This window comes from Microcaecilia unicolor, chromosome 6 (assembly GCF_901765095.1).
Source record: "Microcaecilia unicolor chromosome 6, aMicUni1.1, whole genome shotgun sequence".
Classification (NCBI taxonomy): domain Eukaryota; kingdom Metazoa; phylum Chordata; class Amphibia; order Gymnophiona; family Siphonopidae; genus Microcaecilia; species Microcaecilia unicolor.
Genome location: NC_044036.1, coordinates 180,282,144 through 180,309,017, shown reverse-complemented (window position 1 = coordinate 180,309,017; position 26,874 = coordinate 180,282,144). Strand labels below are relative to the sequence as shown.

General features: G+C 46.8%; 1 protein-coding gene across 1 annotated transcript in view; it reads right to left on the bottom strand.

Annotated features, from left to right (window-relative positions):
* The window catches only part of DNAH1 (dynein axonemal heavy chain 1), a 799,478-nt gene that overhangs the window by 469,826 nt on the left and 302,778 nt on the right, over positions 1 to 26,874 (bottom strand). Inside the window, exons 24-27 of the mRNA XM_030205737.1 lie at positions 17,224 to 17,329; positions 16,036 to 16,215; positions 13,353 to 13,493; positions 403 to 566 (exon numbers count right to left, since the gene is read on the bottom strand). Of these exons, the coding sequence (XP_030061597.1) occupies positions 403 to 566; positions 13,353 to 13,493; positions 16,036 to 16,215; positions 17,224 to 17,329 (591 nt within the window). The remainder of the gene's footprint in view (positions 1 to 402; positions 567 to 13,352; positions 13,494 to 16,035; positions 16,216 to 17,223; positions 17,330 to 26,874) is intronic.

The window sequence follows — 26,874 nt, the reverse complement described above, 5'->3', positions numbered from 1 at the left end:
TTTCTGTTTTAATCCTGTTTCATTTTTCAGTCCAATTTTCTTTTTGTTGTTTTTGCCTCTGCAACACCAGCCCCAGTCTGCTTAAAGAACAAAAGCATAACCTGGGAATCATGCCAAGGTCCCAACACATGGCCTACATAAAAGACTCTAATGAATTACAAATGAATTACAATGATACCAATAAAAAAGGTATCATCTTATTTTCTTTTCCATGTTTTATTTTGTTTGATTTCTATTGATAACCTTTAAGAGTGGACTAACACAGCTACCACACCTCTCTAATACAAGACAACAAAAGAAAGGTGGAATAATACTTGCATTACACAGTCTGTGAGAATGTTTTTGTCAAAATATGCTTAGAATCTTTTTAGACAATGTTGGTTGCAAAGATCTGTTCCATACCTGAGCTGGGAGATCCACTCAAAATCATTGATACTATTCACTTCTTCTTCAACGAGCTTGGCTGCAACATCTTTGGCATGAACCTCAATTACAATCAGAGCCGATAACACTGCTCGTTGCATTCGGGACAGTTTTCCCCGAACCAAAGCCACCAAGTCACTCAGCTATGTAAGCAAAGAGACTTGTAACTAACAATGTGGACTGGGTTTTTTAAAATGTTAAATTTTAATTGATGTTATAGATAACAAACAAATTAGTAGTAATATAACATATTATAATTAAGCAAATTATAGCAAAATAGATGCAATACAAATAGGTCAATCTTTCAAAGTTTGTCAAAACCATGCAAGAAACAATTTATTTTGACAAGATCTCGTGTTTCATAAAAATATTGTTTGTCTGGCAAACCCTAAGAATCAGACAGCCCTGCTAGATGAAATCCGCTTACTCTCCCTAGAGTCAGTGGCTAAATGTTTACAGTATTAAGGAAGGTAGTTATCAAGCAGAGTTAGGGCTTTAAGTCAGATTACTTAGCCCTTAAGGAAACATGACTCCCTAGAAGCCACTAATGAGGTACATGGCCGCCCCTTTAGGGGTATTGCCACATGTGGGGGTGGGAGAGGAGGAAGGGGGGCTCTGAACCTTTTGGGGGGGGGGGTGCAGGGCTTCTTAAAAGGTTCTTAATTGGAGGGGGGCTTAATCAGGGGGTGTGGAATTTCTCAGGGAGGATTTGATCGGGGGGGGGGGGCGTATTTATACAGCAGCTCCTTTAAACTCCAGCTGGGATCAGACTGTGGCTTCAGGCCGCTAGAATAGCGCTGTGTGTGGGATGGCTTACAAGCAGTATTAATCATTTACCATGCTAGACATTAACCTGTGGAAATATCACAGGTTGCTGACTACCGCAGTAAATCAAAGTGCAGTAAAAGGCAACCTTTTACCACACCTTGATAACTTCCTAACTCAGTACATTTTAAAATTTCCCCCACAAAAATAGTTAACATTTGGCAATGTTTAAAACTCATTACAAAAAAACTTATGCTGCCACTATTTGTATAAGTGCTGACATACAGAGTCTGTGGAAATTTATTGGTGGCACTTAAACGAATACTATTGCTGAATATGCATATAATATTATGGTGCTTATTTAGAAGCACTATTCAGGTTTTAGGTTGCATAAACAGCGAATGCTACATACCTGTAGAAGGTATTCTCCGAGGACAGCAGGCTGATTGTTCTCACTGATGGGTGACGTCCTCGGCAGCGCTTCCAATCGGAATCTTCCTAGCAAAGTCCTTTGCTAGCTCTCGCGCGCCCGCGCGCACCGCGCATGCGCGGCCGTCTTCCCGCCCGAAACCGGCTCGAGCCGGCCAGTCCAGTATGTAGCAAGACAATACACTTCAAGGGAAGACACAACTCCAAAGGGGAGGCGGGCGGGTTTGTGAGAACAATCAGCCTGCTGTCCTCGGAGAATACCTTCTACAGGTATGTAGCATTCGCTTTCTCCGAGGACAAGCAGGCTGCTTGTTCTCACTGATGGGGTATCCCTAGCCCCCAGGCTCACTCAAAACAACAACCATGGTCAAATGGGCCTCGCAACGGCGAGGACATAACTGAGATTGACCTAAAAAATGTACCAACTAACTGAGAGTGCAGCCTGGAACAGAACAAACAGGGCCCTCGGGGGGTGGAGTTGGATCCTAAAGCCCAAACAGGTTCTGAAGAACTGACTGCCCGAACCGACTGTCGCGTCGGGTATCCTGCTGCAGGCAGTAATGAGATGTGAATGTGTGGACAGATGACCACGTCGCAGCTTTGCAAATTTCTTCAATGGAGGCTGACTTCAAGTGGGCTACCGACGCAGCCATGGCTCTAACATTATGAGCCGTGACATGACCCTCAAGAGCCAGCCCCGCCTGGGCGTAAGTGAAGGAAATGCAATCTGCTAGCCAATTGGATATGGTGCGTTTCCCTACAGCCACTCCCCTCCTATTGGGATCAAAAGAAACAAACAATTGGGCGGACTGTCTGTGGGGCTGTGTCCGCTCCAGGTAGAAGGCCAATGCTCTCTTGCAGTCCAATGTGTGCAGCTGACGTTCAGCAGGGCAGGAATGAGGACGGGGAAAGAATGTTGGCAAGACAATTGACTGGTTCAGATGGAACTCCGACACGACCTTTGGCAAGAACTTAGGGTGAGTGCAGAGGACTACTCTGTTATGATGAAATTTGGTGTAAGGAGCCTGGGCTACCAGGGCCTGAAGCTCACTGACCCTACGAGCGGAAGTAACTGCCACCAAGAAAATGACCTTCCAGATCAAGTACTTCAGATGGCAGGAATTCAGTGGCTCAAAAGGAGGTTTCATCAGCTGGGTGAGAACGACATTGAGATCCCATGACACTGTAGGAGGCTCGACAGGGGGCTTTGACAAAAGCAAACCTCTCATGAAGCGAACAACTAAAGGCTGTCCCGAGATCGGCTTACCTTCCACATGGTAATGGTATGCACTGATTGCGCTAAGGTGAACTCTTACAGAGTTGGTCTTGAGACCAGACTCAGACAAGTGCAGAAGGTATTCAAGCAGGGTCTGTGTAGGACAAGAGCGAGGAGCTAGGGCCTTGCTGTCACACCAGACGGCAAACCTCCTCCACAGAAAGAAGTAACTCCTCTTGGTGGAATCTTTCCTGGAAGCAAGCAAGACGCGGGAGACACCCTCTGACAGACCCAAAGAGGCAAAGTCTACGCTCTCAACATCCAGGCCGTGAGAGCCAGGGACCGGAGGCTGGGATGCAGAACAGCCCCTTCGTTCTGCGTGATGAGGGTCGGAAAATACTCCAATCTCCACGGTTCTTCGGAGGACAATTCCAGAAGAAGAGGGAACCAGATCTGACGCGGCCAAAAAGGAGCAATCAGAATCATGGTGCCTCGGTCTTGTTTGAGTTTCAACAAAGTCTTCCCCACCAGAGGAATGGGAGGATAAGCATACAGCAGGCCTTCCCCCCAATCCAGGAGGAAGGCATCCGATGCCAGTCTGCCGTTGGCCTGAAGCCTGGAACAGAACTGAGGGACTTTGTGGTTCACTCGAGATGCGAAGAGATCCACCAAGGGGGTGCCCCACGCTTGAAAGATCTGTCGCACCACTCGGGAGTTGAGCGACCACTCGTGAGGTTGCATAATCCTGCTCAACCTGTCGGCCAGACTGTTGTTTACGCCTGCCAGATATGTGGCTTGGAGCACCATGCCTTGACGGCGAGCCCAGAGCCACATGCTGACGGCTTCCTGACACAGGGGGCGAGATCCGGTGCCCCCCTGCTTGTTGACATAGTACATGGCAACCTGGTTGTCTGTCTGAATTTGGATAATTTGGTGGGACAGCCGATCTCTGAAAGCCTTCAGAGCGTTCCAGATCGCTCGCAACTCCAGGAGATTGATCTGTAGACCGCGTTCCTGGAGGGACCAGCTTCCTTGGGTGTGAAGCCCATCGACATGAGCTCCCCATCCCAGGAGAGACGCATCCGTTGTCAGCACTTTTTGTGGCTGAGGAATTTGGAAAGGACGTCCCAGAGTCAAATTGGACCAGATTGTCCACCAATACAGGGATTCGAGAAAACTCGTGGGCAGGTGGATCACATCTTCTAGACCCCCAGCAGCCTGAAACCACTGGGAGGCTAGGGTCCATTGAGCAGATCTCATGTGAAGACGGGCCATGGGAGTCACATGGACTGTGGAGGCCATGTGGCCCAGCAATCTCAACATCTGCCGAGCTGTGATCTGCTGGGACGCTCGCACCCGCGAGACGAGGGACAACAAGTTGTTGGCTCTCGCCTCTGGGAGATAGGCGCGAGCCGTCCGAGAATCCAGCAGGGCTCCTATGAATTCGAGTTTCTGCACTGGGAGAAGATGGGACTTTGGGTAATTTATCACAAACCCCAGTAGCTCCAGGAGGCGAATAGTCATCTGCATGGACTGCAGGGCTCCTGCCTCGGACGTGTTCTTCACCAGCCAATCGTCGAGATATGGGAACACGTGCACTCCCAGCCTGCGAAGTGCCGCTGCTACCACAGCTAGGCACTTTGTGAACACTCTGGGCGCAGAGGCGAGCCCAAAGGGTAGCACACAGTACTGGAAGTGGCGTGTGCCCAACTGAAATCGCAGATACTGTCTGTGAGCTGGCAGTATCGGGATGTGTGTGTAGGCATCCTTCAAGTCCAGAGAGCATAGCCAATCGTTTTGCTGAATCATGGGGAGAAGGGTGCCCAGGGAAAGCATCCTGAACTTTTCTTTTACGAGATATTTGTTCAGGGCCCTTAGGTCTAGGATGGGACGCATCCCCCCTGTTTTCTTTTCCACAAGGAAGTACCTGGAATAGAATCCCAGCCCTTCTTGCCCGGATGGCACGGGCTCGACCGCATTGGCGCTGAGAAGGGCGGAGAGTTCCTCTGCAAGTACCTGCTTGTGCTGGAAGCTGTAAGACTGAGTTCCCGGTGGACAATTTGGAGGTTTGGAGGCCAAATTGAGGGTGTATCCTTGCCGGACTATTTGCAGAACCCACTGATCGGAGGTTATGAGAGGCCACCTTTGGTGAAAAGCTTTCAACCTCCCTCCGACTGGCAGGTCGCCCGACACTGACACTTGGATGTCGGCTATGCTCTGCTGGAGCCAGTCAAAAGCTCGCCCCTTGCTTTTGCTGGGGAGCCGCGGGGCCTTGCTGAGGCGCACGCTGCTGACGAGAGCGAGCGCGCTGGGGCTTAGCCTGGGCCGCAGGCTGTCGGGAAGGAGGATTGTACCTACGCTTACCAGAAGTATAGGGAACAGTCTTCCTTCCCCCGAAAAATCGTCTACCTGTAGAGGTAGAAGCTGAAGGCTGCCGGCGGGAGAACTTGTCGAATGCGGTGTCCCGCTGGTGGAGAGACTCTACCACCTGCTCGACTTTTTCTCCAAAAATGTTGTCCGCACGGCAAGGCGAGTCCGCAATCCGCTGCTGGATTCTATTCTCCAGGTCGGCGGCACGCAGCCATGAGAGCCTGCGCATCACCACACCTTGAGCAGCGGCCCTGGACGCAACATCAAAAGTGTCATAAACTCCTCTGGCCAGGAATTTTCTGCACGCCTTCAGCTGCCTGACCACCTCCTGAAAAAGCTTGGCTTGCTCAGGGGGAAGAGCATCAACCAAGCCCGCCAACTGTCGCACATTATTCCGCATGTGTATGCTCGTGTAGAGCTGGTAAGACTGAATTTTGGCCACGAGCATAGAGGAATGGTAGGCCTTCCTCCCAAAGGAGTCTAAGGTTCTAGAGTCTTTGCCCGGGGGCGCCGAAGCATGCTCCCTAGAACTCTTAGCCTTCTTTAGGGCCAGATCCACAACCAGAGTCGTGAGGCAACTGAGTGCGCATCAGCTCTGGGTCCCCATGGATCCGGTACTGGGACTCGATCTTCTTGGGGATGTGGGGATTAGTTAAAGGCTTGGTCCAGTTCGCCAGCAATGTCTTTTTGAGGACATGGTGCAGGGGAACAGTGGACGCTTCCTTAGGTGGAGAAGGATAGTCCAGGAGCTCAAACATTTCAGCCCTGGGCTCGTCCTCCACAACCACCGGGAAGGGGATGGCCGTAGACATCTCCCGGACAAAGGAAGCAAAAGACAGACTCTCGGGAGGAGAAAGCTGTCTTTCAGGAGAGGGAGTAGGATCAGAAGGAAGACCCTCAGACTCCTCGTCAGAGAAATATCTGGGGTCTTCTTCTTCCTCCCACGAGGCCTCACCCTCGGTGTCAGACACAAGTTCACGGACCTGCGTCTGCAACCGTGCCCGGCTCGACTCCGTGGAGCCACGTCCACGATGGGGGCGTCGAGAGGTAGACTCCCTCGCCCGCATCGGCGAAGCTCCCTCCGCCGACGTAGTCGGGGAGCCCTCCTGGGAGGTGGCCGCAGTCGGCACCGCACGCGGTACCGACATCGGGGACCTCACCCCGGGCGATGGGCCAGCCGGCGCCACGCTCGACGGTACCGGAGGCGCAAGCACCGCCGGTACCGGAGGGGTAGGGCGCAACAGCTCTCCCAGAATCTCTGGGAGAACGGCCCGGAGGCTCTCGTTCAGAGCGGCTGCAGAGAAAGGCATGGAGGTCGATGCAGGCGTCGACGTCAGAACCTGTTCCGGGCGTGGAGGCTGTTCCGGGCTGTCCAGAGTGGAGCGCATCGACACCTCCTGAACAGAGGGTGAGCGGTCCTCTCGGTGCCGATGCCTGCTGGGTGCCGACTCCCTCGGCGACCCAGAGCTCTCGGTGCCGACGCGGGGAGGGGACCGGTGTCGATGCTTCTTCGACTTCTTCCGAAGCATGTCACCGGAGCTCCCCGGCACCGACGAGGAGGACGTAGAATCCAGCCGTCGCTTCCTCGGGGCCGAGGCCGAAGGAGGTCGGTCTCGGGGGGGCTGTACCGCAGGAGCCCTCAGGGTAGGAGGAGACCCACCCGAGGGCTCACCGCCACCAGCAGGGGAATGGACAGCCCTCACCTGCACTCCACTCGATGCACCACCGTCCGACGACATCAGGAGACGAGGTCCCGGTACCACCGACGTCGATGCAGCTATCCGATGTCTCGGCGCCGATGCAGAGGGCCGATGCCTCGATGCACTCGATGCACTGGCAGCCAAGGAAGAAGGTCTGGACGCTGATGACGTCGATGCACACGATGACCCCGGTGCCGATGCCGACGAAGAGCCCGAGAACAAAACGTTCCACTGGGCCAATCTCGCTACTTGAGTCCGCCTTTGTAAGAGGGAACACAGACTGCAGTTCTGGGGACGGTGCTCGGCCCCCAGACACTGAAGACACGAAGAGTGCCTATCAGTGAGCGAGATTACCCGGGCGCACTGGGTGCACTTCTTGAAGCCGCTGGAAGGCTTCGATGTCATGGGCGGAAAAATCACGCCGGCGAAGTCAAAATCCGAAATGACGAATTTGGAGCACCAAAACTTTAAGGGAGAAAAATCTCGACCGAGGCCGAAAAGAGGCCTACCCCGACAACGAAAGAAAACTTACCGGGGCAAAAACTGGAAATACGGGAAGGGGCAAACGAAACCCAAGGGGGTTTCCGGAGCACTTTCCGAACGAAAAGAAACTTTTCCGAAGAAAAAACACGTCGATTAGATAACGGACGCGCGAGGTCGACTCTCCGGGGCTCAACACGGCAAAAAACACAGCCGTACCGAGTGCGGACGAAAGAAGACTGGCCGGCTCGAGCCGGTTTCGGGCGGGAAGACGGCCGCGCATGCGCGGTGCGCGCGGGCGCGCGAGAGCTAGCAAAGGACTTTGCTAGGAAGATTCCGATTGGAGGGGCTGCCGAGGACGTCACCCATCAGTGAGAACAAGCAGCCTGCTTGTCCTCGGAGAATGGCATTCACAGATTTATATTACATCCTATATAATAATTCTCACCTCCAACGTTCTAATGTGCCTGGTACCGTGGCTCCCTCGGAGGTGGTCTGCTAGGCAGTTTAGAATGCACTGACGTCAGTGATGTCACTGACAGCTGATTCCAAGGCGAGGGGAGGAGTGTTTCCCTACTCCTCTCCCTGCCTACCAATCAGCTCTCAGTGCCCACCCCTCGGCGCAACACCCAAGCCCCTCCGCCCCGGCGTAGCACCCAAGCCCCTACCCCCTCTCGACGCATCACCCAAGACCCTCCCTCCGGCGCATCACCAAAGCCCCTACCCCCCCCCCCTCGGGCACATCAACTCCCTTGCCACCCGCAGCCGCCAATACTAACGCTGTCCAGCCGCCGCTGCTGCTTCTCCTGTGGACCAGCAGCGGCCGGTACAAAAAGAAAAAAGCCAAAAAAAGAATTTTAACCTGAAACGCGGCTCCATAGACAGCCATCTGGCATTGGCTGTCGTCACTACAGCCGCTCCTCCTCTCCCCTCCACGTCACTGCCCCTGCAGGAAGACCCTAGAGGAGCGCCGCGACGTCAGAGGGGAGAGGAGGAGCGTCTGCAGAGATGACAGCCAATGCGAGATGGCTGTCTACGGAGCCGTGTTTCAGGTTTAAAATCTTTTTTGGCTTTTTTCTTTTTGTACCGGCCGCTGCTGCTCAACAGGAGACGCAGCAGCGGCTGGACAGCGTTAGTATTGGCGGCTGCGGGTGGCGAGGGGGTTGATGTGCCCGAGGGGGGGATAGGGGCTTGGATGATGCGCCGAGGGGAGAGGGGAGGGTCGCTGGACATGGGTGGCTGGAGGGGGGCAGGGGAGGGGAGGGTCATTGGACATGGATGGCTGCAGGGGGAGAGGAGGGTCGCTGGACATGGATGGCTGCGGGGGGGGGGCAGGGAAGAGGGAGGTGGGGAGGGGGTCCTGATACCAGATGGGTGGCTGCAAAGGAGGGCAGGGGAGACAGAAGGGACGCTGCAGGGGGGACAGGGGGAGAGGAGGGTCACTGGACATGGGTAGCTGCAGGGGGAGCAGGGGAGAGAGGAGGGCCGCTGCACATGCGTGGCTGCAGGGGCAGAGGAGGGTTGGTGGGGAGCGGGTCCTGAGACCAGATGGGTGGCTGCAGGGGGGGCAGGGGAGACAGGAAGGACGCTGCAGGGGGGGATTACCTTGCTAGAGCCTGTTTCATTGCCTACCGAAACGGGCCTTTTATACTAGTTATATTATATATTTGTCTGGCAAGGGGGTGTGGTCTGGACATGTTTTGGGTGGGACTAGGTCAGACCTTAAAAAATAAATGTGTATTCTCCTTTTTAGAAGGGGAATACACATCTATGTCCATAAAGAAAGACATTGGGATTCACACCTTGCTACCTTGGGCATCTAAGTTTCAGAAAAAAGCTTGTATTGAGCATGTTCCATTGAAGGGATTAGAGGAGGTTACCCCTTTAAACTCCCAGTGATTTATCTCCCCCCTCCTCCTCCCCTAATAAAAACTGGTAAGGGATAATGGAAAGGAATGGAGAACAAATGGGACTATTATAATGCATATGTATCAATCCATGGTGAAACCACACCTTAAAAATTGTTTGCAATTCTGGTCCCCGCATCTCAAAAACATATAGATGAATTAGAAAAGGTACAGAGAAGGGCAATCAAAATGATAAAAGGGATGGGACAAATTTCCTATAAAGAAAGGCTAAAGAGACTCTTCAAGTTGGAGAAGAGATAGCTGATGGAAAATATGATAGAAGTGTATAAAGTTAAAATCTTGAATGGAGTGGAACGGGTAAATGTGAATTGCTTGTTTACTCTTTCAAAAAGTACAAGGACTAAGGGGCTCATAGTATGTTTAAAACAAATCAGAGAAAACACTTTTTCACTCAATGTGTAATTAACCTTTGTAATTCAATACCAAAGAATACGGCAAAAGCAGTTAGCCTAGCAGGGTTAAAAAAGGTTTGGGCATTTTCCTGAAAAAAAGTCCATAAACCACTTATAAGGTGGACCTGAGAAAATCTACTGCTTATTTCTGGGATACTGTTAAACTTCTTAACGGCACTCTACCTTATATGTGTATATAACTCAACAAAGAAACAAAGTGGTAGAGATATGATGATCGGATCACTCAATGAGTGTATTCAGGGGAAGTCTCATACCGTCGCTTCAGATCAACAGCTAGCCCGCCAGTTTAATGCGACAATTCTAATCATAGACGATCCCTTAACATCCGCATCAATTTTTTGCTTTTTTTAACTTAATGTGCTCAAAATTAACTAAAAAAAACTTGTGCAATTGAGTGACCACTATCAAATCAGTGGAAGTCTTCTTGACTACAACAATTTAATGCAAATTGTCCTATTTGTTATAGGAACTTTCAAAACACTTATCTGTGTATGTATGTCTTGAGCGATCCCAGGTGGTGGTAAGGTCTTAGGCCCAAAATGGACACGCCAATTTTCATTTTGCACACGTCCATTTTTGGCCAAAAAATAAAAGGCCTTTTTTGCAGGTGTGCTGAAAAATGAACCTGCACACATCCAATACATATGTCTACACTAGCGCAGGTCACTTTTCGGCACACCTTAGTAAAAGGACCCCTTTGCGACTGTTCTGACCCACTGATATTTTGGGTGTTTAGGTTTCTAAAATGGATGCTCAGACCACATCTAACCAATGCATAAACACCCATTTCTTCGCAAATTTTAGTACAGGCTCTATCTTGGCAGATACTGTTTTTCCTAAAATGCTGCTCTATATGTATGAAGTTATGCATTTGTGATTGTTTATGAATATTTAACTCTACAGAATAATTTATAAAGAAGATACTAACATTTATGCGCAAATATGTGCATAAGATTATTGGCTTATTCGCACGTGTGCACATAAATGTCCAAAATCCAGTATGTGCTATTTTGTAAATATGTGCATATTTGCCACAGTGTGTATTTTACAGATAGGCGGAATATAAGCAGAATGTGGGTGGGATTCAACTTACATATGTAGAATACTATAAGTTACATGAACATCTCTGGCATCTAGGCATGGACATTTACACCAGCTCTGTAACTGGTATAAATGAAAAGCCTAACACATATGCACATCTATACTTGATTATGCTAGTATCTTACAAATAGGCAACTACTTTCTTCTATAGAATAAGCTTTTATTAGGTGTTCTTTTATAGAATTGTCCTTTATAAGTTTGTGAATGAACCACAATATACAAGAAAACTCTTGTATACAAAAGTACAATATCTCATAGAAAAGGAATCCCATATGAGGACAATTTAACTAATACAAATCCAACTATATCCTCCTTATATAAATCAAAATAAGAACAAGGAAAATCAATAGAAAGAGAATTGTATATAAAGTTCACAATTGAGAGGAGGCAAGGCACAATTCAAGAGAATATTGCCAAAAAGGAAAAGGCAGAAAGCCAAAACCAAGCAAATTATATATTACAGAGTAGATGTGATAAGTGCCAACAAAAGGAGGAGGGGGGAAGAGGACAGCTTAAGTCCAAAAAGGTTACCAAATGGACGGGATTAAAAAAAACATATTTAACTGACTGTATTTTAATCACACATTTGCAGTGAAAATTAAGCCAAAAAATGCCTCCTAACTGCAAACCACGAGGACATAATTTCAAGAAAGATTTACGCCTCTGCTGAGTTTCTCTAGAAACATCAGGAAAAACTCTAATCTTGTAGTTCAAAAATAATTCTGTGGTGAAAAAACATCTTCAAAATCCAATCATGATCTGTTGTAACACAAAGAGGGGCATTTTCGAAAGAAATGTCTATGGATTTGGATGTCTTTGTAAAACGTTCAAATCCGGGGCGGGGAAAATCGTATTTTCGAAAAAAGATGGACGTCCATCTTTTGTTTCAAAAATACCAAGGACGTCATTAGATTTGGACGTTCTTAGACATGGACGTTTTTCACTTTTGGCGATTTTCGAAACTAAAGACGTCCATGTCAAAAAAGTCAAAATGGAAGCCATTTGGACGTGGGAGGAGCCAGCATTTGTACTGCACTGGTCCCCCTGACATGCCAAGACACCATCCGGGCACCCTAGGGGGCACTGAAGTGGACTTCATAAAATGCTCCCAGGTACACAGCTCCCTTACCTTGTGTGCTGAGCCCCCCCCCCCCAAAAAAAAAAAACCCTCTACCCACAATTGTACACCACTACCATAGCCCTTACAGGTGAAGGGGGGCACCTATATGTGGGTGCAGTGGGTTTCTGGTGGGCTCGCTGTTTCCTTCACAAATGTAACAGGTGGGGGGAGGGTATGGGCCTAGGTCCGCCTGTCTGAAGTGCACTGCAGTACCCACTAAAACTGCTCCAGGGATCTGCATGCGCTGTCATGGACCTGAGTATGACATCTGAGGCTGGCACGACATATTTTTAAAGATGCTTTTGAGGGTGGGAGGGAGTTAGTGACCACTGGGGGAATAACGAGAGGTCATCCCCGATTCCCTCCAGTGGTCATCTGGTCATTTCAGGCACCTTTTTGTGCCTTATTTGTAAAAAAAAACACGTCTGGGTGAAAACGTCCAAGTTTTACATTAGGACGTCCCTGCTTTTTTCGATTATGGCTCAAAGATGTGCAAGTCTTAGGCACGCCCTAGTCCCGCCTTCACGCCTCCGACACGCCCCTTGAAATTTGGACTTCCAGACTCCAGAGGAAATTTGGACTTCAGTTGGAGACGTCCAAAATCGGGTTTCAATTATACCGATTGGACGTCCCTGTTCCGATTTATGTCGAAAGATGGACGTCCATCTCTTTCGAAAATGAGCCTGAAAGCCTACAATCAAGGTAACAGCCTGGACGCCAATGGTTTCATCTTCTATTGTCTGTGTCAAATTAAAATTATCAAAAGGTACCTCAGACCCCTCCGTTACCACTTGATCAGAAATTTTCTTTGTATAAGGCAACAGATAATATATTCTAGATACAGGGGGTATGACTGTTCTGGAATTTTCAAGATTTTTTAAATTAGTTTACGTATTGGATCCCATTTAGTACGTTTTTATAATTATTTTCTATTTTTGCTGAAAGTGAGCACCTGCTCCCTCATAAATCACACCATTGCTGGGCTGTGTCCTCAGACAAACTTTGGTCAATAAGTTGGTATCCAATGCCAAATCCTCTCTTTAGATTTTGTGATCACATACTCTTACGTGCCTGGACATAAATTGAAACATTTGTCCTTAAGCAGCATTGTTTAAAAGCTAGCAATGTTCCATGCTAGATCAGGCTAGACAGCAACTATCCAAGCCACTTCTCAAGGTAAACTAGTTAGTTAACAGATAAATTTATTTGGCTCACAGTACATTTGGGATTCAATAGTATGATTACATTTAGCTCAGTCAGAAGGAGACACTACCGGGAATACTGAGGAAGGACTTGAAAGACTACTGATATTCGTACATTTGATTTGCAAATGTACACGTGTTGTTTTCCAGCAAAATTTGCCAGCAGAACATGCAGCTGCAAAGTCTATGGGTATGTGGTGCCTACCTGTTTGCTAAGTTGTGGAAAGAGTTCAGAGGACAGATTTCCAGCTTCCAGTGCATCTGATACTTCCTGTGTCCAGAAAGTCTGACATCCAGCAATAGTCACTTGACCAGGCCAATTAAGGACCCACTCTGTACGAGGTGTCTGGAAAAAAAAATGCTATTGTAACATTGTGACTGTCTGCAAAGAAATGTTGTACCAGTGAGAAGAATAAACATAATCCTTAAACCAAAAATACATTTTCTAATATTTAAAAATGTTGAGTTTTCATGTCATTAGGATATAATTGAATGACTACTTCATTAATATTGAAACTAAGGTCAAATATCTTGTTTATTGCTGAAGGCACAGGTGAATGATATGGTACATAGTTCTCATATTAAGCTTTGAATGCTATAAACTGTTCTGATATTCTGGTGATTATAGAACTGCTCTTCTTATAGGGTTGCCCATACAGATGATGATATCTGATTCAGTGCTGGGCAAAATGGTACAGACTATTATATGCAAGAAAATTACAGAGCATATACATAAGCATGGATTAATTAAACATAGCAAACATGGATTTAGTGAAGGGACATCTTGCCTCACCAATCTACTGCATTTCTTTGAAGGGGTGAACAAACATATGGATAAAGGTGAGCCGGTTGATATTGTGTATCTGGATTTTCAGAAGGCGTTTGACAAAGTACCTCATGAAAGACTCCAGAGGAAATTGGAGAGTCATGGGATAGGAGATATTGTTCTATTGTGGATTAACTGGTTAAAGGATAGAAAACAGACAGTAGGGTTAAATGGTCAGTATTCTCAATGGAGAAGGGTAGTTAGTGGGGTTTCCCAGGGCTCTTTGCTGGGACCGCTGCTTTTTAACATATTTATAAATGACCTAGAGATGGGAGTAACTAGTGAGGTAATTAAATTTGCTGATGACACAAAGTTATTCAAAGTCGTTAAATCGCGATTGGCCTAGTGGTTAGGGTGGTGGACTTTGGTCCTGGGGAACTGAGGAACTGAGTTCGATTCCCGGCACAGGCAGCTCCTTGTGACTCTGGGCAAGTCACTTAACCCTCCATTGCCCCATGTAAGCCGCATTGAGCCTGCCATGAGTGGGAAAGCGCGGGGTACAAATGTAATAAAAAAAAAATTGTGAAAAATTACAAAAGGACCTTACGAGACTGGAAGACTGGGCATCTAAATGGCAGATGACGTTTAATGTGAGCAAGTGCAAAGTGACGCATGTGGGAAAGAGGGACCTGAATTATAGCTATGTCATGCAAGGTTCCACATTAAGAGTCACGGACCAAGAAAGGGATCTAGGTGTCATCGTTGATGATACGTTGAAACCTTCTGCTCAGTGTGCTTCTGCGGCTAAGAAAGCAAATAGAATGTTAGGTATTATTAGGAAAGGAATGGAAAACAAAAATGAGGATGTTATAATGCCTTTGTATGACTCCATGTTGCGACCGCACCCCAAATATTGTGTTCAATTCTGGTCGCTGTATCTCAAAAAAGATATAGTGGAATTAGAAAAGGTGCAGAGAAGGGCGATGAAAATGATAAAGGGGATGGGACGACTTCCCTATGAGGAAATGCTAAAGCGGCTAGGGCTCTTCAGCTTGGAAAAAAGGCGGCTGAAGGGAGATATGATAGAGGTCTATAAAATAATGAGTGGAGTTGAACAGGTAGATGTGAAGCTTTCCAAAAATACTAGGACTAGGGGGCATGCGATGAAGCTACAATGTAGTAAATTTGAAACGAATCGGAGAAATTTTTTCTTCTCTCAACGTGTAATTAAACTCTGGAATTCGTTGCCAGAGAATGTGGTAGGGGTGGTTAGCTTAGCGGAGTTTAAAAAAAGGTTTGGACGGCTTCCTAAAGGAAAAGTCCATAGACCATTATTAAACGGACTTGGGGAAAATCCACTATTTCTGGGATAAGCAATATAAAATGTTTTTTTACTTTTTTGGGATCTTGCCAGGTATTTGTGACCTGAATTGGCCACTGTTGGAAACAGGATGCTGGGCTTTGTGGACCTTTGGTCTTTCCCAGTATGGCAATATTTATGTACTTAAGTACATATGCTGGAAAATTCACCATTACGCCACACACACCTAAAAACCTGTTCTGAATCAGATCACTAGAGATTCTACTAGTGCAAAAATAAACAGTGAGGAAACAGGTCATGACTGAAGGGCAATTTTCAGTTTGCTTGCTAGCCCATGAGTATTTTTATAACTCTGGGCATGCAAATATATTTTCCAGCAGAAACTTCCCTAGGAATTTCCCTTTGAAAATATTTTGTCCTGCAGGGACCATGGGTGCCTAAGTACGAAAGCTCATTTGTGCAATCTCTCTGCTGGGAAGTAGGGATAGGGAGTTAAAAATAAACTTCAGACATGTGCTTTGGCTTGCGACTAGTGCCCCCCTTAACCCACACTGAAAGTGGTAGGTAATTTTTCAGAGGAATGTCACTGTGACACTGTGTGTAAATTCCGATTTAACTAATGAAAGACTTTCTAAAAATTGCTCCATGTCTAATCTTTAGGGTGACTACACCAACAGTGAAACATCTTCCATCTTCCCCATATATATTCTGTCCTACCCAATCACTTCCTATCGTGGAATCAATGCATTAAATTTAAGTGCTTGTCTGAAACTTAGAAAGTCCTAGAAAAGAAAGACTTACCACTGGATAAGCTGTGATAGCTCTTCTGATGTAGTCTCGTATAGTGCCCTTCATAACTCTCTCCACCTCTAGAAGCCAATCCTCCACATTACCAGTGGGATAGATAGCAGAAGAGAGCTTTACTTCTTCCCCTTCTCCTGAGTACATGTGGGTAATTTGCAGGTCCTCCTGGAATAAGAGCTGGGGGGGAGGGGAGCAAAAGAAAAACAAGACAGATATCATCTAGAAGGAAGAGAATTCCATCAACTTGACAATTTCCCAGTCTACAAAGCACATACTTTTATCTGCATTAGGCACAATCCACAAGTTGGGTTAATTTGTGGAACTCTTTATGATTTTTATATATTGTATAATGTTTTTATTTGTCTGTAAATTCCTTCTAATGTAAAGCTGTTCTTTTCTGTAATCTGCCTTGCATCCCACTGGTTAAAGGTGAGATTTAAGTACTACAATACAATACAATCACAGGTAGGTCAGGGAACAAAAATATCATAGATTACATTTTCAAATATATGCATGTAAATTTTCATAGTAAAACTAGGTACAAATGTCTGTGGATGCTTTGTGGTCAAATCAAGTAACCCAAAAAGACAATGTGGGATATTTAGCCAAAAATTGCCAACACCCACAAGAATTCTTAATCCAAAGTATCTATACGTCTTTAATAAAAATATTTTGTTTTATTTTCATATGTGATTTTAATAATTTTACAATTTATATAGGTGAAAAAGCCTCAGAGAAAAAATAACATAATAATGGCTCAAAAAACCAGAGATGTCTTTTCTCAATCATTGGTCACTTTTATTTCTATCTCTACTAAGTGACATCTAAATTTTCAAAGCTTGCAAAAACTAACCAAGTCAATTTTGAAAAAATAGTATACTTATCTTCATACTCAAATACATACTCTGTTCCTAAGGTAATTTTCAAAGTGAAAACATACATATACTTTTACTTGAAACAATGAGGATAAATTTCAAAATTTGAAAATTGCCTCAGCATTAAAAACTGATTTAATATATTTGAGATCTGGAACAGCCCCATTAATATGGAACAAGCACAAGATTTGATCATTTACGAGAAATGCCATTAAGACCTGGGTCATGCCATTACAACACACATCCAGTAAAACATGGAAAATAGAAAATCCTTTTCAGTAAAACTAATTGCCAATTTTTATTAACTTACTCGAGCAATGTTCTCAAAGCATTTGCGCAAGTGAGGCTGCACAGCCGTGGGATCCTTTGTCTGGGATAGTATCTCCAGCAGCTCATCATCTGAGAGGAAATAGAACCTGTAACAAAGGAGAAATGGTGGAGAAAAAACATTAGTTGATATTCAGCCCAGGTTTTACGAAGGCTAGTAATGTCAGTTCAATTCTTTACAATTTTGGGAGAAATGCAGTAATGAAATGTCTCAACAACAATTCCAATAGAAACATATGCAATTCATTGTTAACAAAATATCACCAAGTGTTTGCCTACAAGATGGATCATTGAGACTGCCTAGTGGAATTTAAGTAGAATGACAAAGAATGAATGGAATGCTAGCTGGAAGCCTGTTGAATTGGGGTCATGTTGTTTTGAACAGTTCTATGATTAGTTTAATACACTTAAAACCCCACTTTTCATTAACCCCCCCCCCCTCCAAAAAAAAGTGGCCTACATCTCTAAAACACACAAAACAAATTAGTAATCTAGAAACTGGGTGGCCAATTTGGTATCAATATATGCATAAAACATCATATGAGATAACACTACCACCCAGAAAGATCACCTGGAAAGTAAGGTGTAAATCAGCCTGTACCTTTGTAGGTTGACTGACCAAATGTAGTTGTACTGCCAATCCCAATACAATTAACTCAAGAACAATAAATTAATTATTAAAATACATAAGGGACGATATGTGCTTAACAACACTAAGGGTCCCTTTTACTAAGCCGTGCTAAAAAGTGGCTTGCACTGTTGTCAGCCTGTGGGTTTTCCATGTGCTGCGGCCACTTTTATCATGGCAGTAAAACGGACGCATTGCTATATCTTTCTTTAATGGCCATGCACTAATTTCCAAAACAGTGCGATGCTATTACCGCAGGAGCCCTACACATATTTTCTTGGTGCTAAGTACTCCCATGCTAACCGAGTAGCACATGGCAATGTGCCTGCGCTACCTGATTAGCGCAGGGCAAGCCTACTCTCCGCCCTTATTTTTCAGCACAGGATTAGCACACACTGATGCCTCAGCACATCCCATGACAGTGCTTTTTTGCTGCGCAGTAGGCATGAGCTAGTGCTTACCATGGCTTAGTAAAAGGGCCCCTAAAAGAGTAAAATATATGAAATGTTAATGAAAATTAAGAAATGTTTATAAAATCTCTCTCTCTCTCTCTCTCTCTCTATGTATATATATATAGATATAGATATATAGATATAGATATATATTGTGAAAAGTCACATCCAGGATAGTTGGGTTAAAGCAGTGTCAGTTTGAAATACAAGTCCCAGAAGGCATTGCAGGCAAGGAGCAAGGGGGTGAGATGAGGAACCCGGACTGGACTTCTAGCTGCAATCGGGGAAGACATGGGTGTAAGCTGGCAGGATGTGTAGATAGGCTGCCACTAGGAGGAAACAGATAGGAAACCCTGTGTGCAGGAGCTCCTCATTAGTCTAATGCTTAACTCAGCTGGTATGGGTGTGGGGGAAGCTAGTGGAAGGAGAGTGATTGGTTGTGATATATATATATATATATATATATATATATATATACATATATATATATATATATATATATAGTGACAAAGCTAGCACTCGGGGCCCCACAGAGAAGCAGCTAATCACCGAATTACAGTTCCCAGAAGCCCTTGCAAGCAGGAGAGAGGAAGGTAGCCCCAAAAGGGTGGAACAAATTTCCAACCCCAGCAGGGGGAGCAGTGGCTCAGTGCTAGGGGAGCCAGTTACTCCCTTCCCCACTAGAGAGTAGGAGGACATCAATCCCAATCCAGGTCCCCCACACCTGTCCTCGTCCTATCCATGCAAACGTTTCCGGGATGTCTCCAATCTCATATCTATTCCCCTCCTCCCCCCCTCTTCCCTCCCCTTCTCATGTGCACTGTGGAATGCCCACTCGGTCTGCAACAAACTTCCCTTCACCCACGATCTCTTCATCTCTCATTCCCTTCACCTGCTTGCCCTAACTGAAACCTGGCTCTCCCCTGACGACTCTGCCTCAGTTGCGGCTCTATGCCATGGAGGCTATCTCTTCTCCCATACTCCCCGCCTAGTTGGCCGTGGAGGAGGCGTCGGGTTACTACTCTCGCCCTCCTGTAGCTTCCAACCCCTCCTCCTACCACAGTCTCACTGCTTCTCATCCTTTGAAGTCCACTCCATCCGTCTATTCTACCCGTTGCCACTCAGAGTGGCAGTCATTTACCGCCCCCCTGATAAATCCCTCCCTTCCTTCCTCACCGACTTCGATGCCTGGCTTTCTGTTTTTCTTGAACCCTCATCTCCATCCCTCATTCTCGGAGACTTCAACATACACGTTGATGACCTGTCCAACTCTCACGCTTCTCAGTTCCTCACTCTAACATCCTCCTTCAACCTCCAGCTATGTTCCACCAGCCCTACTCACCGTGATGGCCATTGCCTTGACCTCGTCCTCTCCTCTTCCGGCTCACCCTCCAATTTCCACACCTCAGCTCTTCCTGTCTCTGATCATCACCTGATCACCTTCACACTTCTTCACCCTCCCTCTCAGCCCCGCCCAACATTAACCACTACTTCCAGGAATCTCCAGATTATTGACCCTCCCACCTTATCATCTAGTATTTCTAATCTCCTCCCCTCCATCATGTCCTCCGAGTCTGTTGACGAGGCTGTCTCCGCTTACAATGCCACTCTCTCCTCTGCTCTGGACACCCTTGCACCATCCACCTCCCGTCCCACAAGGCGTACTAATCCCCAGCCCTGGCTGACCCCTTGCATCCATTACCTTCGCTCCTGCGCCCGATCTGCTGAACGCCTCTGGAGGAAATCTCGCACCCATTCAGATTTCCTTCACTACTAATTCATGCTATCCTCCTTCCAGTCCTCACTATTCCTTGCCAAACAGGACTATTACACCCAATTGACTAATTCTCTCAGCTCTAACCCTCGTCGTCTCTTCGCCACCCTTAACTCCCTCCTCAAAGTGCCCTCCGCTCCCACCCCCCCCCCCCCCCCGTCACTCTCTCCTCAATCACTGGCTGACTACTTCCGCGACAAGGTGCAAAAGATCAACCTTGAGTTCACTACCAAGCCATCTCCTCCTCTTCACCCTTCAACCCTCTCCCTCAACCAACCAACCCAGACCTCCTTCTCCTCCTTTCCTGATATCTCCGAGGAGGAAACCGCCCGCCTTCTTTCCTCCTCAAAATGCACCACTTGTTCCTCTGATCCCATCCCCACCAACTTACTTAACACCATCTCTCCTACTATCACCCCCTCCATCTGTCATATCCTCAACCTCTCTCTCTCCACTGCAACTGTCCCCGACACCTTCAAGCATGCTGTAGTCACGCCACTCCTCAAAAAACCATCACTAGACCCTACCTGTCCCTCCAACTACCGCCCCATCTCCCTCCTACCCTTCCTCTCCAAGACACTTGAGCGCGCAGTCCACAGCCGCTACCTTGATTTTCTCTCCTCTCATGCCATCCTTGATCCGCTTCAATCCGGTTTTCGCCCTCTTCACTCGACAGAAACAGCACTTTCTAAAGTCTGTAATGACCTGTTCCTTGCCAAATCCAGAGGCCACTACTCCATCCTCATCCTCCTGGATCTATCCGCCGCTTTTGACACTGTCAATCATGACTTACTTCTTGCCACACTGTCCTCATTTGGGTTCCAGGGCTCTGTCCTCTCCTGGTTCTCCTCCTCTCTCTCCCACCGCACCTTCAAAGTTCACTCTCATGGATCTTCCTCCACCCCCATCCCCTTATCTGTTGGTGTTCCCCAGGGATCGGTCCTTGGACCCCTTCTCTTCTCAATCTACACCTCTTCCCTGGGCTCCCTGATCTCATCTCATGGTTTCCAGTATCATCTCTATGCTGATGACACCCAACTGTATCTCTCCACACCAGACATCACCGCGGAGACCCAGGCAAAGGTATCGGCCTGCTTATCCGACATTGCTGCCTGGATGTCCAACCGCCACCTGAAACTGAACATGTCCAAGACCGAGCTTATCGTCTTTCCACCAAAACCTACTTCTCCTCTTCCTCCACTTTCTATCTCAGTTGATAACACCCTCATCCTCCCCGTCTCATCTGCCCGCAACCTCGGAGTCATCTTTGACTCCTCTCTCTCCTTCTCTGCGCATATCCAGCAGATAGCCAAGACCAGTCGCTTCTTCCTCTTTAACATCAGCAAAATTCGCCCTTTCCTCTCTGAACACACCACCCGAACTCTCGTCCACGCTCTCATTACCTCTCGCCTGGACTACTGCAACTTACTCCTCACCGGCCTCCCACTTAGCCATCTATCCCCCCTTCAGTCTGTTCAGAACTCTGCTGCACGTCTCATATTCCGCCAGAACCGATATACTCATATCACCCCTCTCCTCAGGTCACTTCACTGGCTTCCGATCAGATACCGCATTCAATTCAAGCTTCTCCTTCTTACCTACAAATGCACTCAGTCTGCTGCCCCTCACTACCTCTCTACCCTCATCTCCCCTTACGTTCCCGCCCGTAACCTCCGTTCACAGGATAAATCCCTCCTCTCAGTACCCTTCTCCACCACCGCCAACTCCAGGCTCCGCTCATTCTGCCTCGCCTCACCCTATGCTTGGAACAACCTTCCTGAACCCTTACGCCAAGCCCCCTCCCTGCCCGTCTTCAAGTCTTTGCTTAAAGCCCACCTCTTCAATGCTGCGTTCGGCACCTAACCCTTACTGTTCAGTGAATCCAGACTGCCCCAATTTGACTGCCCCTATCGGACCGACCGTTCACTTGTCTATTAGATTGTAAGCTCTTTGAGCAGGGACTGTCTCTCTTTGTTAAATTGTACAGCGCTGCGTAACCCTAGTAGCGCTCTAGAAATGTTAAGTAGTAGTAGTAGAGAGAAGGGGAGGTGAAGCTCAGTCCCTTAGCTGCATCGCCGGTATATAAATCCCGCCAGCTGTGAGAGGAGAGAGATTTCCGGGTTGCTCCCAGCCACCAGGAAGGAGAGGAAACTGATGGAGACAGTGGAGGAAGCAGACCCCTTTACAATATATAGATAGATAGATAGATAGATAGATAGATAGATAGATAGATAGATAGATAGATAGATAGATAGATAGATAGATAGATAGATAGATAGATAGATAGATATACATATATATAATAATGTTTGGAAGATAGACAAGAGGCTAAATATGTTAAACTGTCTGATGCCCTTCATCCCATTTTATGAGTTTTGTAGTTTAGTAATCTTTCTTTTTTGATGGATTTTTAAGCTTTTTGTTGGCTTCAACAATACGTTCTTTGACTAAACTTTTGGCCAAGCAATTAAAAACGTTTTCAGCAATCATCAAAGTCATGCTCTTTAATACAGAAGTTGTCTCTTACCAGTATATGCCCTAAAGCTTCACTAAAATTTACATGGTCAATGATATTGCAAAACAGTGACTTGTGAGACTGCCATAAAGCGAAGATACTTACCTGTAGCAGATATTCTCTGAGGACAGCAGGCTGATTGTTCTCACATGTGGGTTGACGTCTGCGTCGGCCCAGGAAACGGCAATTTTTTCAAGCAAAAAATATAAAAGGTTTTGCCAGAGTCTTCTGGCACGCGAATTGCACATACAGCGCATGCGCGGACGACTTCCCGCCCGTTGCACGAGCGTGTCCCTTCAGTTAAATCAAAAAGCATACAAATAAACAAATAACTCCAAAGGGGAGGTGGGCGGGTTTGTGAGAACAACAGCCTGCTGTCCTTGGAGAATACCTGCTACAAGTAAGTATCTTCGCTTTCTCCGAGGACAAGCACAATGCTTATTCTCACATGTGGGGTATCCTTAGCAACCAGGCTCACGCAAAACAATGAACATTGGTCAATTGGGCCTCGTAACAGCGAGGACGTAACATAGATTGACTGAAACTATAAACATCTAACTGAGAGTGCAGCCTGGAACAGAACAAAAATGGGTCTAGGGGGTGGAGTTGGATTCTAAACCTCGAACAGATTCTGCAGCACAGACTGCCCAAACTGACTGTTGGGTCGGGTATCCTGCTGAAGGCAGTAGTGAGATGTGAACGTGTGAACTGATGACAACATTGCAGCCTTGCAAATCTCTTCAATGGAGGCTGACTTTAAGTGAGCCACTGACGCAGCCATGGCTCTAACATTATGAGCCGTGACATGGCCCTCCAGAGTCAGCCCAGCTTGGGCATAAGTGAAGGAAATGCAATCTGCTAGCCAACTGCAGATTGTGCATTTTCCGATGGCGACTCCCATCCTGTTGGGATTGAAAAAAACAAACAACTGGGCGGACTGTCTGAAGGGCTTTGTCCGGTCAACGTAAAAGGCCAATGCTCTCTTGCAGTCCAAGGTGTGCAAACTGCTTTTGCTACGGTGGGCATGAGAACAGGGAAAAAATGTTGGCAAGACAATTGTCTGATTCAGATGGAACTCGGACACCACCTTCGGCAGGAAGTTAGTGTGTGTGCGGAGGACTACTCTGTTGTGGTGAAACTTGGTATAAGGTGCATCCACTACTAAGGCCTGAACAGTGGCGTTCCTAGCCTGGATGGCACCCGAGGCGGATCGCCGATGCGCCCCCCCCCCCCCCGGCAAAATGACACCTCCCCCCCCGGGTGCACGCCGCTGGGGGGGGGGGTGCCGCGGCACGCTCCTGTCGGCTCCAAGTTCGTTAACTTCACTCGTTCCCTGCAACTCCCTCTGCCCTGGAACAGGAAGTAACCTGTTCCGGGGCAGAGGGAGCTGCAGCGAACGAGCGAAGATAGCGAACTCGGAGCCGACAGGCGCGCGCCGCGGCACCCCCCAGCGGTGTGCACCCGGGGCGGACCACCCCCACCCCCTTGGTACGCCACTGGGCCTGAAGCTCACTGACTCTACGAGCTGAAGTAACAGCCACCAAGAAAATGACCTTCCAAGTCAAGTACTTCAGATGGCAGGAATTCAGTGGCTCAAAAGGAGCTTTCATCAGCTGGGTTAGAACGACGTTGAAGCTACATTTCTTTGAAGGGGTGAACAAACATGTGGATAAAGGGGAGCTGGTTGATATTGTGTATCTGGATTTTCAGAAGGTGTTTGACAAAGTACCTCATGAAAGACTCCAGAGGAAATTGGAGAGTCATGGGATAAGAGGTAGTGTTCTATTGTGGATTAAAAACTGGTTAAAAGATAGAAAACAGAGAGTAGGGTTAAATGGTCAGTATTCTCAATGGAGAAGGGTAGTTAGTGGGGTTTCCTTGGGCTCTTTGCTGGGACCGCTGCTTTTTAACATATTTATAAATGACCTAGAGATGGGAGTAACTAGTGAGGTAATTAAATTTGCTGATGACACAAAGTTATTCAAAGTCGTTAAATCGAGGGAGGATTGTGAAAAATTACAAGGCTGGGAGACTGGGCCTCTAAATGGCAGATGACGTTTAAAGTGAGCAAGTGCAAAGTGATGCATGTGGGAAAGAGGAACCCGAATTATAGCTACGTCACGCAAGGTTCCACGTTAGGAGTCACGGATCAATAAAGGGATCTAGGTGTCATCGTTGATGATACGTTGAAACCTTCTGCTCAGTGTGCTGCTGCGGCTAAGAAAGCAAATAGAATGTTAGGTATTATTAGGAAAGGAATGGAAAAGAAAAATGATGATGTTATAATGCCTTTGTATTGCTCCATGGTGCGACTGCACCTCGAATACTGTGTTAAATTCTGGTCGCCGCATCTCAAAGAAGATAAAGTGGAACTTTAATTAGTGGGATCTGAATTAGAGACTTAAGTATACAGTGGTGGAAATAAGTATTTGATCCCTTGCTGATTTTGTAAGTTTGCCCACTGACAAAGACATGAGCAGCCCATAATTGAAGGGTAGGTTATTGGTAACAGTGAGAGATAGCACATCACAAATTAAATCCGGAAAATCACATTGTGGAAAGTATATGAATTTATTTGCATTCTGCAGAGGGAAATAAGTATTTGATCCCCCACCAACCAGTAAGAGATCTGGCCCCTACAGACCAGGTAGATGCTCCAAATCAACTCGTTACCTGCATGACAGACAGCTGTCGGCAATGGTCACCTGTATGAAAGACACCTGTCCACAGACTCAGTGAATCAGTCAGACTCTAACCTCTACAAAATGGCCAAGAGCAAGGAGCTGTCTAAGGATGTCAGGGACAAGATCATACACCTGCACAAGGCTGGAATGGGCTACAAAACCATCAGTAAGACGCTGGGCGAGAAGGAGACAACTGTTGGTGCCATAGTAAGAAAATGGAAGAAGTACAAAATGACTGTCAATCGACAAAGATCTGGGGCTCCACGCAAAATCTCACCTCGTGGGGTATCCTTGATCATGAGGAAGGTTAGAAATCAGCCTACAACTACAAGGGGGGAACTTGTCAATGATCTCAAGGCAGCTGGGACCACTGTCACCACGAAAACCATTGGTAACACATTACGACATAACGGATTGCAATCCTGCAGTGCCCGCAAGGTCCCCCTGCTCCGGAAGGCACATGTGACGGCCCGTCTGAAGTTTGCCAGTGAACACCTGGATGATGCCGAGAGTGATTGGGAGAAGGTGCTGTGGTCAGATGAGACAAAAATTGAGCTCTTTGGCATGAACTCAACTCGCCGTGTTTGGAGGAAGAGAAATGCTGCCTATGACCCAAAGAACACCGTCCCCACTGTCAAGCATGGAGGTGGAAATGTTATGTTTTGGGGGTGTTTCTCTGCTAAGGGCACAGGACTACTTCACCGCATCAATGGGAGAATGGATGGGGCCATGTACCGTACAATTCTGAGTGACAACCTCCTTCCCTCCGCCAGGGCCTTAAAAATGGGTCGTGGCTGGGTCTTCCAGCACGACAATGACCCAAAACATACAGCCAAGGCAACAAAGGAGTGGCTCAGGAAGAAGCACATTAGGGTCATGGAGTGGCCTAGCCAGTCACCAGACCTTAATCCCATTGAAAACTTATGGAGGGAGCTGAAGCTGCGAGTTGCCAAGCGACAGCCCAGAACTCTTAATGATTTAGAGATGATCTGCAAAGAGGAGTGGACCAAAATTCCTCCTGACATGTGTGCAAACCTCATCATCAACTACAGAAGACGTCTGACCGCTGTGCTTGCCAACAAGGGTTTTGCCACCAAGTATTAGGTCTTGTTTGCCAGAGGGATTAAATACTTATTTCCCTCTGCAGAATGCAAATAAATTCATATACTTTCCACAATGTGATTTTCCGGATTTAATTTGTGATGTGCTATCTCTCACTGTTACTAATAACCTACCCTTCAATTATGGGCTGCTCATGTCTTTGTCAGTGGGCAAACTTACAAAATCAGCAAGGGATCAAATACTTATTTCCACCACTGTATGTATTGTTAAATAACTTCTGGTTTTTAAAAGAGAGAAAATGTAATCAGATCTATTATTTCTAACTAATATTGGACAATAAGTATGTTTTCAATGAAATGATTTGACTATACACGGTATTGGCCTTGAAGAAGCCAATATAACAAAACAGTGGGTAAAAAACCAGGAGTTCCAGAGTAAAGATGAACCAAACTTTATTAATCAGTATATTGACTCGACACAACGTTGTGTTTCGGCCAAAGGGCCTACATCAGGAGTCTA